A 16,086-nucleotide genomic window follows, 5' to 3' on the forward strand; every position below is an offset into this window, starting at 1 on the left:
TGTTAGCTCCATGCTTTCCTGTATAACACCTTTGGCGTACAGAGGATGCAATGACATTGTGCATTTTTAGTTTGTTTTTAAAGATTTCCCTAACTCAGTATAAACTTTTTCTTTCATTTCATCTTACACAAAACTCAGCTGGAGATTTTAAGATGATAGGTAATCAATACTTTTATTCACAGGTGATTTTCTCTTACTAAGAAGCATTTACAAATTATGCTACTTTGAAATTTTTACCAGTTTAAGTAACAAGAAAGTGACATTCAAAATGAATTAGATTGGCAGGAGGTTACGTAATATATTGACAGTGTGAAGAGTTATGACGCACGTTAATAGAGCCAAAGACCTCTCATATCCTTTTAAAATGCCCTCTGCTTAGATTATGCAGAGTGAGAGAGAGATGTTTATTTAAAAAGATTAACTTAAAGTATTATTGCAACAATGAGAAATTCAAAGACTTAGTGAGTTCTAGAACTAAAGTATCTGCCTCTTTTTTTCTTAACTCTGTGCCATCTTTGAAGATGTAGCTCATAGAAATAGTCTGTGCTAGTAGACGCTCCCTTTAACTGACCCTTTCATTATGATCATGTGAGGTATACTTCACCTTTTGCCTTCTCTTTCTCCAGTCTAATTCTAGAGCATACTAAAATCCTTGAGTCATTTGGGAGTTAATATAACAGACCATAACATTAAGATTTTACATAAATACCATAGAGTAAAATTATTAAGGTGCTAGCTAAGGTGTAATAGGATTTTTTTAAAACCACAAAGTGAAGTTTGTCAGTAGTTAGGTATTATCTTCGAAAATACTTTGAAAGGATTTTCAGAACTAGTTTAAGTTTTAGTGGTGAAATATTTCCTTAAGAAAACAATTTTGTAACTATTTCCCTTTTTTCTTTTTTTTTCAATTTCAGGGTCAGGCTGGTCCTCAGGTAAGTGACCTCTTTTCTAGCAAATGAATTCCAATTCAGGATTTTTCCAGTGTGCAGGTTTCACTGTAACTCTTTCCAAATGATATTTTTAAAAGCTATGAGCCAGTAATAATGACACCGCACAGTAGACCAAATATTTCCCAGGAGTAAAGCTTTGGGGCCTCTTCAGGGTTGTATGAGCCACGTCAGCTGTTGGACCAGATGGCAAGTTTAACAATGTACTATCATATAAAGCAAAACTCTTAACTGATATGAAACAGAGCCATGGGACTTTAATGCAAGACAAAATGACTTAGTAGATGTCGGGTCTAAACTGGTTCACATTAGGTACTGATTAATCATGTACTAATAATGTCACTGTAAATCCACACAGACTCTGATTATGTGGACTGTGATCCTACCAGCTACTTTTGATTCATGATAGATAGATATTGAATTCATTCTCCATTTTTAATATAAACCAACTGCTGAAGACATGATTTATAATTAAATGTGAATGCAGTCAACAGAAAATCTTGTGAGCCCTAAATCATATGAAAGAAAAAAAGGAAATTTTAGGAAGGGGAGGAATGTGTATAAAGATGAAAGTAAAAGCAAAGGGAGTTGTCAGACATGCAGAGTGAGTAAAACCCAACAAATTAAATATTAACACTTATTGCATTCCATAGGAAGCTATAGAGAAGGAAATGCCATTATTGCTTTACCTTTAACACAATACCTGTAAATAACATAATTATTTCTTGAGTTCACCACATGTCTCTTTCCCCTTGATATGCTGAACACTACTTCTGTCCTAGATTGTTTGATAAATAAAGGATTTTCATGATATTTTTGTTAGTATCATAAATTGTGTATTGTGTTAATTCTCATACTAGATCATGAGAATGTTATGTATAGTTTTTATGAGCTCTGTGTATTAAGAATGTCTAACAAAACAAACAAAAAACTCCACGTGCTTCAGTAGAGGAGTCTTTTTCATATTACACTCATGAGAAAAATGTTGATGTGTAATTAATTTATATTCCTATCAGAGAATACTCTCATTATTTGTGATTTTCATTCTTATATTCTTGGCTCAAGGTGATTATTGGAAAGAAAATATCCATAAAAGAAAGTTGTAGCTTATTCTCTAAATTTAAAACTACCACATTATAATGGGATGAAGACAAAGTAAGAGGTGCTTTGCGTGCTTTATCTTATTTTATGCTTACAATAGCCCTGCAAAGTATATATATAATCAGAACAGATAAATGACTCACCTGGGGTGACACCATAAAACTGGGAGCAGAAGTCAAGTTTGTCTCTAAAACCTTCATACCCCCTGTAGCTCTCAAGAGAAGAGAAGAGGTGAGATAACAGATGATAAAAGCAGTTCGAGTGTTGGGTTTGAGAGAAGATGATAATCTTCAACCTATTTTAAGTTTTCATAGGACCACTGTCTTAGCCTGCATCACCGCCCCTATCCCAAAGCGGTTCTTCAGATAAGGATTTGGGCATAAGTAGTTCATTTGGGAGATGATCCCAGGAAGCATTGCGAGGGGATGGGAAAATCACACAGGGAGGGCAAGGAAACCAGAAAATGGATGCATTAATGAACAGGGTACTGTTGTGGATAACTGGGGATCCATCCTGCTGATAATCTATAAAAGACTGTGTAGAGCTTGCCTCAGAATCGTCCCACTGTGGGGTAGGGAAATTGATGTATTAATCTACTAATTTCTCACTCTTCATTGTTGCGAGTCGTGCCTGGCTGTTAACTCGCTGGCACTTCCGACCTGCACCCAGAAGGGCTAGCCCGCTCCAGCTGCTAGAGGAATGCAGGGAGCCATAGGGACATATGGGACCTGTATTCTAACACCGTCTTCGAAGAAGGCAGTGGTGTGTGTTGACACCTACGTCTACTAAAACATCAAAAGCCACTGTCCTACAGACAAAACAAAGAGTAGAAATTAAGATTTGGAAATTGGACAAAAAGACAGCTTTAAAAGCATGTTAGTTAATGAGATGTTAAAAAGAATAACTGTAAAAAGAAGAACATGGTCATAATAAATCTTGAGTGTACGGCCACAATCAATGAGTAGAAGAAAGCTGATAAACAAGCACAGGCAGCCAAGAATGGACAGAACCTGGAACATTCTGGATCACTCTAGCTAAGATTTGAAAGTATATCATGGCACTTCAGGATACCTTCACATCAGGTCTTATATTTACTATAGCTCTTCAGAAAAATAAAATCTATCTAACTGCCTATACTTGAAAATTTTGGAAACTTTCAAGGAGGATAGGACTGGCATTTTCAAATGGTGACCTACTTTGTTTTTCCTTCATTCTGGCTACCGGTTTGTCTTTGATGGACACTCAAATCACATGATCGTTTCATTCAAAATGCCTTCCTCATGACACAGCCAAAGAAAAGCTATGAATTCAGGAAGGAAAGGGATGAGGGGAAATGCAGAGCCAAGGAATACCCTCACATTATCTTTCTAAGGCATGAAAAATAGGCAGTTTTGTTGCTATGTCACCCAGGATAAGTCTGCCTTACCTCTTATGTCTGCATCATTATAATATTTCTCAGAAGAAGCTTCCATTTTTAGATTTTAAATGAAATGATTCTTAATGTTCTTCATTTAGTACTTGATTATTAACTTTGCTCTGAGATTTTTATAAATTACACATGAATTTTTATATATAGGCGCCTTTTCATCTATAATTTTAATTTTCTTTGTTACCTATTGTAATGCATTACTTTCCCAGCCCTTAATCTACTCTTGGAATTTTTTTAAAATAAAAAGTGGACTTTAAATAGGCTTTTAACTCCAAGAACAGATTTTATCTGTCTAAAAATATGAACACTTAGAAATGAACTGTGTAGTAGGTGTAATTCAATAGGTGCAGCAGTTATAGTATTTTATACAATTATATCTCACATTAACACCTTACCGTGAATCCACTTTGTCCTTGAGTAAATTTACATAAACTATATATTAAATCTGTTTAATAGAGACTCATAAGGTACACACAGAGAAAAAGCAAGCAATGTACATTTAAAAGCTAAATTAGGAAATTATAATAGCTTCTTAAATGACTGTAAGGTTTCTTTTATTTGATCAAATTTCTCTTAAAATGTCCATAATTTATTTGGGTCACTAAAATGGATTTTATTCACATATAGTGTATATAATAACTTACATAATTTGAGGTATGCATTCATTTTTTTTTTAATCCTTTTGGTGACTTAAAACAATATCTACTTTTTTCTTAAAATGTCAACTTTTTCAGTTTCCCTGGCTGTATAAGATTTCAGGGCCAAAACTCTTCATAACTTATTTTTTGTTATATATATATATATGATTCAACATAATGAATTTATCTACATTTCTTCCCTCTTGATCCTGCTCCTCCCTCATTCTTGTATCTGTCTTCTTAGCATATATAGTTAATTGTGGGGAAAGCGTAAGGCACAGAAACTGCAAAACTTTCTCTTTACCTTCTCACCCCATCTCCTTTTGCAATTAGTTAAGGGAAGAAAAGGAAGTAGTCAGTTTTCCAACTAAACAAGCTTTCTCTAAACAAGATTCCTTAACTAATTCTCAAACCCAGGTTCCGCCCCCCTCCCCCCCCCCAGCCATAACCATGTCACCCAGTGATGACCCTTAGCTAGACTAACTGTTGAAAATTCACACTTCCTGTGACTGGGTACCATTGTGAGAGATACATTTCTAAAATTCCAAATGCCAACTTTCAATGGATTCCCCATTGAAAAAGTATTATCAATACTGTTTCTATTGTACAATAAGAATTTTTTTTTAATACATTAGGAATAGGCTTTTGTGGATTGGGCTGGAAACATAAACTGTATTTATATTATGATTTCTGTGGGAACTTGCGATCAGATTTCCAAACAACTAAATTCCAAAAAAAAAAAAAAGAATTGTAAATGCTTGAGTTGGGAAGCTCTACATCCTTTCACGTTTATTAAAAGATTTGGACAGAATTATAATTGGCAACTTGTTTTTCACGTGCACATGTTTATGTCAGCGCGAGTTTTCTTGCGTAGGGTGAACATCCCCACCTCGTCTCATTCACAGTATTATTTATTATACAGTACAAAACTCTTCCTCAGAGAGGGAAAATCTCAATTTTGCTTCTTCGCTATCACACTTCTTTAGTAAGGCCTTCCAGAATAATAAGGTTTTATTTTGCAGATCAGTGACAAAAAGGGAAAATGTGTATTATTCAAGGAGTTCTTCTGATCATCTTCCTAAAGTTGCAGCCACTTAGATGGGTTTAGCTTAGATTTTTACACCATGGGGAAGACTGGAAAGCTAAATGACAGTGAACCCAGTTGCAATGATCATGTGAAATTGAATACGAAAATAGGCCTCGGGGAAGAGAGGTGAGTCTTTGCATTTACTTAAATGGGTGAGAAAATGGGTCTTGACAAGGGAAATGAGATGGTGAAAGGGTATTAGAAAGAGAAAAGGCAATTGCAGCAGCTGTGGTTAAGATGGGGAAAGAGGCAGGGAAACGAATGGAGAGGATGTTGCTGTGAATCCACTGAAACAAAGGAGATCAAATTCTTAGAGAGGAAAAGGGATAGGATAGAGTAAATAAGGTCATGGAGACTTGAAAAAATTGTTGGATAAAAAGAAAAAATAATAGCAAGTGATAGCAGAGAGTAACTAAGGGAGGAAAGAAGGAAAGAAAATTAGAAAAAAAACACAGATGAGCATTTGTATTTCAAACTAGAGGTAATAAGAATCTTTTGGGGGTGGGGCAAAAATAATCTATTGAAATAAAATTCACCCTGATATTTGTTCATTAATTCATATTAACATAATGCATTTAATTACTCAAGTATTTATTTAGCTCCTGCTACACACAAGGTACAATGATGAGGCTGTGAAATTGTGGTGAACAAGACAGAGTCAACTTCTGTTCCTTTGATCGTTCTTTGAGTATTAATAGTCAAATAGAGTGTGGAAGTCCTGTCAATTCTTGCAGACCCACTGTGGGAGAATGACGCTGGCCCTGCTAGTCCTGCCCTAGAGCTGCACAGCTGGGACATCCCCGGGTTCAGTGGGGACCTTCCACATGAGGCATTTAAGGAGGACTTTTGCCAATATGCAGGTGATCAATGCTTTTGCTCTAAGTGTGGTCCTGGTGCCCTGCCTTAGTTCTGACAATTGGGTTACTGCCTAGATCCAGGCACTGTTATTCTCGTAACTGAGTCCTTTCCTGACTCCCCACTCCTGCATTCCCTGTCTACATTACTCTCTTCCTCCCAGGCCTTCCTTTTCCTTTCCCCTCTACTCCCAGGTCTTAGAGTCATGGTTCTCGTGCTCTGTGTGACCTTGCTAATGGCTGCCAGAACAATTAAATCCCTCTAGCTCACTGCCCACCTGACAGGATTTTACATTTCTTTTTTTTTCTTTTCACCCTGACTTCCCCGTTGCCGTTCTGCACACTGTGAAGACGTGCTTTTCTGCCCAGTCGTTGCTACAAGCGAAGTGACTCAGGAAAGAAAGCATTTAGCGTTTTCCTATCTCTATAGTGAAGACATCGAGTATGGGGATTGAGTAAAGCATCAAACAATGTCATCCTATATGTGTCTACAAGATAAAGGTTTTCTGTCATGGTTCTGATTATGTCATTCTTCTGACCCCAAAGCTTTGAGTCTCAATGTGATTACCATTTAGAGTGGAATACAATGTAGCTCCTTGCCTGAGATTCAAATCCTTTGATTTGGCCTGTTTTTCTGGACCCAATCGCCTGCTAATTTTTCATTAATGCCCTTTCTGGACACTATGCTTCATTCAAACCAAATTAAACCACTTGCTCTTTTTCCCTTCAAATCTCTTTTTCTTCATTTGTCTTTTCTTCGAATAGTCTTTTCTCCAGAACTGCTTTCTTCCCAGCCCCTAGATGCTCTGTTTCCACACATCCAAATATGATCACCTTTCATCCTTACATGCCAGCTCTTCCATCAAGATGTCTTTTTTCTTCCTTAGCTGAATGTAATTTCTCCCTTTTGCTGAATTCCTACAGCATTTTATCTGTACAGCTTTTTATATTACTTTAAACTTAAAATAGAAGGGCATGGATAGCAAAGGCAGACAGATCATAATTGAAATCCTAGCTCTTCCACTAACAAGCTTTGTGATCTTGGGCAACTTACTCATTACTCTGAGTCTCATTTTCCTCCCTGTAAAGCAGAGATAATAATGTTTTATCTCAATAGATGGTGTGGAGATTAAAGTACTATATGTATAACTTCTAACTTGGTACCTAATACATAGCATGCACTCAGTAAATAATAATTCCCTCCTTCCCTTTTCCTCTGCCTACTGTATTATAGTTATTTATAAACATCTTTTCTCCCTTTATCACTAACTTTTATGATCTTTAAGAGTGGGATCTTTGTTTTCTGTTATCTTTAGTATCCTCTACAACACTTAACGTAGATCCTTGTACATAATAGTTCAACAAATGTTAGTGAGTTTTGAGTGGTATATACAAGAGCTTAAGGAAATGGAAGCTGAAGAAGAGAGAAAACGCTCAGCTTCTCATAATTCTAAATGCGCCACTCAAATACCAGGTGTCATCAATAATGCCATTTAAAACAGGTCTCTAAGGTTTCAAAGCTCTGACATTTTATTGAACTTAATCAATTTTAATATTTCACTTTCATGTGGTTTGGAGAGTTTGGATGCCTTTGTTTCCTTACCTTGCATAGTTTATTTATAATTATATTTAATTTTTGGTGAAAATAAACAGATAAAATTAACCCAGGGCCATACTAATGATGTATTATTTATTTTGTAACATTTTATGTGTAGGATTCAAGGCTTGACTTTGATTTTTAATAATCAAGACAATAATAGAAAGTAGTTCATGGTAGTTGTGTGTAATGCCACCTTGCTTAAACAATAATATTATCCCACTAGCAAATAATTTAAAACAAATTGTAGAAACCAGTTTTTTAAAAAAAACCTTCTCAGAATTCCATCTCATATACTTTAGAAAGATACGTTGGCCTTCTTTTTCACCCCAAATTACTCCATCAGTATATTCAATAGAGGATAATGAAAGAGTGGAAGCATTGTGTTAAGTGAAAGATACCCCTTCCATACCCAGGACATTTATTTTGCACAAAATAACTCACCTTTGGAGTTGCACGTGAACATAAAGGAGATATAATTCCCTCAGGAATTTGGAGTACCAAAGCTGCGTGCATGTTGTAATTCTGTATTACTCAGTGAGAAAAAAATGTAAGAGAAAACCACAAGCAAATACCATCAGGCAACTGCACATGGAGGCGTGTGGCTTCCATTTGTATTTCTTTTAGATGCATTTGAAAAAAAGTGGAAGATGTCACTTTACCTTTTCCCCCCCAAAACCCTTTTTGCTTTTTTTTGTTGTTGTTCTGGCATTGTCATTGCCATTTCATATTTTACTAAAATTTATAAAAATCAAGCTATATGTGCCTTGTAAGGAATTATTTCTGTTATTTTGGGGCAGTATTTAACTTTCTATTCATATGTTTTTAATTATATACTAAGATCCTTCTAACCTAACACTTTAGCAATTCCCATGTTTTATGTTTGTGTTCCAGTCCAACCTTTTTCCGATCCATATAGTCTGACTTGGGGGCAAGGGAACGACAGCTACATTCTCCAAGCAATTTAGAAAGCATATGCGTGTGTGTGTGTGTGTGTGTGTGTGTGTGTGTGTGTGTGTGTAGAAAGTTTTTATTTTGCTCACTACATAATAGAACTGTTTATTAAACTACATCAATCATGCTAGATTTGCTAATTATTATCATTTCCCATTATCTATAGTTTAGGTAGTGTTTAGATGATAAAGAGAATTATCTTAACATTTTAAATTTGGGGGGTATTTTATTAAATAAATAGTTAATATGATATAAAGGACTCCATTGTACTCCAAATAGCTTATATCTTTAAGAATACACATAGCATAACAGCTTATTTATTGTATTAGAACCCATATATTTTATTTTTACATGGTCATTTGTGTATTGAAATGGTATAACATCATTCTCGAAGTTTAATTTTAGCTTAGAATTTTTTGCCACTGAAATTAATTAAAGAACTTTTATTGCCAACTTTATGCTTTGTTTTCTATCAAATCATATTCCTTTTAATTCTGTCTGAATAAAGGTGAATAACACGTAGCTTTTCATGAATGATTAAGTTAATCCAATGTTGATTTGCATATGTGGAAGCTTTTATTATTCCATGAACTTCTGACTCATTTTTGTATCTCAATTTCTTTATACAGTGTTGATATATAGTATAGAAGGCACAATAAATTTCTGTTAAATAAATATATGCATTTAACAATTCAAATTTAAAGATAATAATCATTTGATGATGAAATGACTGAAGCGAATGAAAATATCAGCTTTTAGCAGTCTATTTTTAAAGCAGTATATGGAATGCATTGACTAAGGTTCAGGGGTAGCTTCATGGGCAGACTTGGGTTTAAATCTTGGTCTCCCACTTATGAACTGTATAACTTCAGGCAAGTTATCTTTTCATTCAGTTTTTCAATGTAAAATAAGGGTGGTTGGTTTGAGTTAATAATACATGACTTAATGAAGCTCTTAGAACAGTTTATGACACACATGTGTTATTATTTGAGGCCTATTTATGCACAAACCTTCTCACATAAGCGCTCACACAGAGATAGATACATAAAGGCATGTTACCCTTACAGTGGTACTTCAGCTGATGGATAAATGCCCAATGAAATGATGGCCTCAGAGCATATAGAGGTTTACGATAGGTAATTCAATCTTAAAATTAAAAAATTCATGAAAAGTGATTATCACTGTTAGATATGGTTATAACATAGGACTCTATGTATAACAAACATTTATGTGCTCATTTGTCAGTGTGTCTAATTCTTTCTAAAGACAGTAAAAGTTTTAGTTAGAAATATTGTTCTTTAGTGAAAATTAATTCAGCTTGAAATGTTTAAACTTTAAATTTTTATAAATGTTCTCAAGTATATTACATATATATATAATTTCAATATATATTTTCATGGGTTCCTTTGATAATTTTGATATCATAACCAAAATTCTTAATAGACTAAATTTATTTTCTTATTAAATATTTCCAGTCATATTCAATTGATAGCACATTTTTCATATAGAATATATTTCTTGGATCATGTGAAGATTAAAATGGAGGAATGCTATAAGATAGTAGGTAAAATGATAGCTCCAGAAACATTTTACTCCGTCTTCTCTCTTTTGATCGGCCACATTAAAACTTACCTTAAATAATGACTATAGGATACTCTACTGTCTCCCTAAGCTAATAAACCCGAAGTGATTCTTTACACCTAAGATTTATTTTTTTTCAAATGGTCAGTATATTCAATGTTAATTGTTTAAGATCTTAGATCAGCAGAATCTATCATAGTAATTCACATTCCATAAATATGTTTTTTTTAATAAAAAATACATGGAATTGATTTGTATTTCCCTGATGATTAGTGATGTTGAGCATCTTTTCATACGTCTGTTAGCCATCTGTATGTCCTCTTTGGAGAAATGTCTGCTCAGGTCCTCTGCCCATTTTTTAATTGGAGTGTTTATTTTTTTGGTGTTAAGTTCTATGAATTTCTTATGTATTTTGGATACTAACCACATATCAAATATATAATTTGTGAATATCCTCACACTTGTCAGAATGGCTATCATCAAAAAAATTAACAAATTAACATGTTTTGGTGATGATGTGGAGAAAAAGGTACCCTTGTACACTCTTGGGATTGTAGAGGGGTGCAGCTACTGTGGAAAACAGTATGGAAATTCTTCAAAAAATAGAGCTGCCATAAAACTCACCAATACGACTTCTGGGTATTTATCTGAAAAAATTCAAAACATGAATTCAAAAAGATATGTACCCCCCTCTATTCATTGTAGCATTATTTATAATAGGCAAGATATGGAAGCAACCTAGGTGTCCATCTATAAATGAAGATATATATATATATATATATATATATATATATATATATATACACACACACATATATATACACACATATATATGTATATATAAATACATATAGACACACACACACATATATATATCTCCAAAAAATGTATACACAATTTAAGAAAGGAAAAATCTGTATTAAAATTGTAACACTCAATATATAGTGATAAAAACAGATGAATACAAGTCATGTTTGACTTCTGCAATTACAAGAGATGCTCAAAGTGGTTACCATCAGCGTCCAGACACTTCTGATTATGGTGAACTACTATTTGAGTAATGTTGACCAAAGTGTCCACCTGTGTACATTTTATTGGCACACACACACACACACACACACACACACACATATCGGGGGTGCCAAAAATATGTATACACATGACTTGTATTCATCTTTTGTTATTGGTATGTATTGAGTATTACAATTTTAATACAGTTTTTTCCCTTCTTAAAATTCATATGCCTTTTTTTGGCACCCTCTGCATATGTATATATTATACACACACACACATATATATATACACATATATACATATATATACACATATACACACATATACATTATATATATATATATACACACACACACACATGATGGAGCAATAAAAAAGAATGAAATCTTGCCATTTGTGACAACATGGATGGACCTAGAGGGTATTATGCTAAGTGAAATAAGTCAGTCAAAGAAAGACAAATACCATATGATTTCACTTATATGTGGAATCTGAAAAGCAAAACAAATGAACAAACAAAACAAAACAGAAACAGACCCATAGCAAGCTGATGGCTGCCAAAGGGGAGGGGTGTGGGGGATGGGTAGAAAAATAAATAAAATATCTGTCTGTTCTTTAAGAAAAGTATAGAGTTGAAGATCAATCAAAGGTGTTGCATCCTCAGTTGACATAGTTGAATAAATATCATTATTATTTTGCTTTGAATAGTTCTGGCACACCTTCCTTGAACCTTCTTGAGAACCAGAACTATGGAGTTATTTGGACAACAATAAACATAGTGGGATTTTGAGTTTCTGTAAGAAATTTTGCTCCTTGCAATAAACTCAGGGTCACCATTTACATTTGTGCAAGTTGTGCACTGCACAAGGCTGCTCAGGCAAAGAGCAGGTCTGAAATCCAGCTCCTACCATGTTTCCCCGAAAATAAGACCGGGTCTTATTAAGTTTTGCTCCAAAAGACACGGTAAGGCTTATGTTCAGGGGATGTCATCCTGAAAAATCATGCTAAGGCGTATTTTCCGGTTAGGTCTTATATTCAGGGAAACACGGTACTTCACTTACCAAGCTCTGCGCCCTGGCATAGGGCTGCATCTGTCTGGAGGAAAGACTACTTATCTAAATCATACGAAGTCTCAATTTGGGCCATGAGGACACAGAAGGAAGTGCATAAATTTACTACTACAAAATCAAAACAAAACAAACAAACAAAAAACACTAACCAGAGTCTTAGTGGAGGGCATTGGATCTAAGGTGCAATGGATCCAGGAAGAAAGGTAGAGTAGGCTGTAGCTGTCACCCTAGAGGGAAGCCACTGCTGGGTATGGAGTAAATTAAGTAGTAGCTGAAACTGTGGCAGTGAGTGAGGTGCCCAGAGAGTGTATAGAGTGTGTAGAGGGGAAGAGAAGAAGTCATGGTGGGGGAAGGGTTTATTATGAAGTACAGAAGAGGAAAAGCCCATCAGACAGTAAAAGACCCAGAAAAAGGAACTGCCAGAGATGCTGAAAGAGGAGTGACCAGCCACGTGAAGTATTGTCAATGGGCTTGCAATTAGGAGTCATTTAGTAACTTTAGTAACCTGCTGATTTTCAAGGCAGTGTCACCATGGTTTTAGGAGTGACTCTGTATTGAAAATGTGCTGAGAGTGAAATCAAATAATCTTTCTAAAAGCTTGAAGTCACAGGAAGGAGACAGGAGTCAAAAATACCTGTCTGTGTTTGGGATGTGAGGAAGAAAATCTTTCATTGGATAGAGCTCATTTCATCCTCAAGAACTGCGTAAAGTTGTTTTATTCGTTTTGCTGTTAGTCTTAACTTTTGTGATATGGATTCATGAGTCAACAAATGAGAAACTGTAGTCACCCGAAAGGCACAGTTTCTAGCTGAAATCAAATATATCCTCATAAGCATTAATTGGAAGCAGAGTGGACATAATACAAACACCTGTGATTTCCTGATTGTCAACAGTCTCTTCAGGGAACACTAATTTTTGCCCTGATGTCTTGTTGAAGACCTCTGTTGCAGAAAGTCTGCTAATGTATTTATTAGATACTTATCGTGTACAAGGTACAAGGCTAGACGTTTGAATTAGAAAGAGAAAAGGAGAAGGGAAGTAATATTTGTGGAAGACCATATGTTCTTTTAATGACTTCCTACAACTTCCGTATGAGGTGCTGATTATTTGTTCCGTCTTACAGTAGATGTGAATACCAAGGCTCAGAGAGGTTGAGTGATATGCCCAGGTCATGTGGTGGTACATATCAAAGCTTCCAGAGTCATGTTTGTTACATTTCCCCATATACCTTCTTTCTGTGCGTAAGGGCTCTGATAGTTTAGAGTGGAAGTATAAATGTTATACCCTGCAGGGTGAGCTACGTTTTATAAATGAGTCACAAGTGCTTTAGGAGTTCAAACATAGGGAAAGAACATTTCCAAAAGTGGGTCAGGTAAAGTCAGGGAAGAGAGGTCAATGAGATGAGCCATCAATGACTGGCTATAATGATAGTGAGATTGTAGAAGAGGTGAAGAGGGGACTTTTGCTGCAAGGACTAACATTTCTTTCAGAAACTCAAATTTCTGTTGTTTATTTTTTCCCCAAGGCACTTCATTGCTCAGATTTCCAGATAACACGTTTCAAGGAAGGAGGGCTGTAATTATTCCAAGTAGAATGATAAGTGTTGATGTTTATTCAGCAGAAAGAATGAGATAAACAAAGATACAGAGAGTGATACGATGAGGGGCATTCTGAGAATAGCTGGTATTCAACACTGACTGGAGGAGAAGGTCCTTATGGCAGGGATGGAAGGGGCATCCAGCAGAAAAGGAATGTTAGGGGCAGAGTTAGAGGACTTTGGACATAGGCAGAAGTTAACATTTTATTTGGTAGGAATCTGAAGGGTCATCTAAGATAAAATCTTAAATTATATAACTACTTCTTTTGGAAATTTTCGAACATTCTGAAGAGGAAGAGAAAATACTGTCATAAATTGCGCTATACCCATCACCCAGCTTCAAGAATGATCATTGGCTAATCTTGTTTTATGCATCCCTTTCCTTCATCTGTTCTGTTTTTGCTGATGTGCTTAAAAGGGAAACCTAGATGTCATGTCACTGCATTAGCAAGTACTGATTTAGGAATCTGTAACTGACAGGGCCTTGCTAAAACATAACCATTATTTTATTATCAACCCTAATAAAATGAGCAATAATTCCTCAATATCATCATACCCAATCATATTCAAATTTCCCTAATTATCTCAAAAATGTCTCTTTACAGATGGTTCATGTGAATCAAGACCCGAAACTCGCACTTGGCATTTAATTTCTATAATTCTTTAATCTCTTTCACTCTACAGTTGTCTTTCTTCTCTCTTTTTTTTTTTTTTTTTCATGATGTCAATTTTTTCCAAGACATTCTTCCTATATGTAGAATGCCCCACATTCTGAACTGGTCTAATGACTTTCTCATGTGCTATTCAGATTATTCCCCTATCTTCAGTATTTCTTATAAATTGTGAGTTCCGTTTAGAGGTTTGATTAGGCTCTGGTTCAGTTTTCAGGAAGGCTCTCGTATAAAGGTATGTTGTATCCTAGTTCACCATATCAAGAGACATGTAGTGTTTGGTTGGTCAGCAGGTCAAGTGGGATTGGCCGGATTCCCCACACCTGTCACCTCCTTTGCATCCAAGGAGGATTGTTTCCTATAATAGTTTTTCATTACAGATTACAAATGTACCCTTGATGTTTTTTGAGCTAAGGAATATGTTCAGAAATGTGCTTTCGAAAGCATAATCTGACAAAAGTGTGTAGGATGGAGTAGATTAAAGGAAGACCAGGAGAGGCTTGTAGACTAGTCCTGTTTTCCAGAAACAAGGGTGCCAGCAACAAATATGAGAAAATAGATTCAGTGGAATTTGTGGAGAATGAAATCTGTAGGACTTGGCAATAGAGTCCATTTACTCAATCGAACAGAACACTGAGTGTTTAGGCATGGAGAAGTAGTGGTCTGTTTAACAAAAATAGGGAAGTCTGGAGTCAGGACTGGCTTGAAACAGAAATTGAGAAGCTTGGTTTGAGAATGTTGAGTTGAGCTGATGATGGCATATCTTAGCTTAGACATCTGGTGAGCAGTTGGGAATGCAGGATTGCAGCCTGGAAAAGAATTTGGAACATAAGTCAGGTAATAGTTAAAGCCTTGAGGGTTTATTTGATAGCTGATGAAGGGAGTAAAGTGAAAAGACAAAAGGTTTAGACACAAATTTGGGCAATCCTGACATTTATGAAATTTATCAACCCTTCCTCCCCAAAGCTCCCGCTTATTTAGTTTTAGTTTAGCCCAGGGTAACTCCTTTCCATGCCCTGAGGACAAGCTCAGCAGTTTCCTTTCCCATAGCTTAGGTTTCTTCTTCCTAAGGGAAAGAAATGCCCCAAGACCCGTGTGTATTTCAGCTCTTGTTACCTTATCTTTCCCAAAACCAGACTGTAAAAATATGACGTCTATACTGCCACCTCCTCTCTTTCCTTAAGTCCAATTTCCATTCTTTCCATGACCAATCTATTATTTAGGGAAGTTTGGTAGAAATAGTAAGAATAAGGTAGGACTTTACAATGAAGGAATAGAAGGCGAAGGCAGTGTTTCTTTCTCCTGACTTTGGGAGAGGATGAATGAACATGTGTGGAGACCAAGGGGAAGAATCCGAGGGAGCCGTGATGGTGGAAGAGAGAAGTGAAAGTCACATAAAGAGCAGGGCAAGGCTGGGGAGGAGACAGGTACAATATGATCTTCACCCTATAGAAAGAAGAGCATGAAGATACAGAAAAATTTGGAACCTGAGAGCACGGTAATTGCAGAAGCTTACATTAAAAGCTTTTAATCTTTTTAGTCATCA

At 35.7% G+C, this 16,086-nt stretch overlaps 1 protein-coding gene across 1 annotated transcript in view; it reads left to right on the forward strand.

Moving 5' to 3' along the window:
- Window positions 1-16,086, forward strand: part of COL25A1 (collagen type XXV alpha 1 chain) — a 436,443-nt gene that overhangs the window by 257,222 nt on the left and 163,135 nt on the right. Inside the window, exon 5 of the mRNA XM_074322592.1 lies at window positions 915-932. Within this exon, the coding sequence (XP_074178693.1) occupies window positions 915-932 (18 nt within the window). The remainder of the gene's footprint in view (window positions 1-914; window positions 933-16,086) is intronic.

Source organism: Rhinolophus sinicus, linkage group LG02 (genome assembly GCF_036562045.2).
Source record: "Rhinolophus sinicus isolate RSC01 linkage group LG02, ASM3656204v1, whole genome shotgun sequence".
NCBI classification, from domain to species: Eukaryota; Metazoa; Chordata; class Mammalia; order Chiroptera; family Rhinolophidae; genus Rhinolophus; species Rhinolophus sinicus.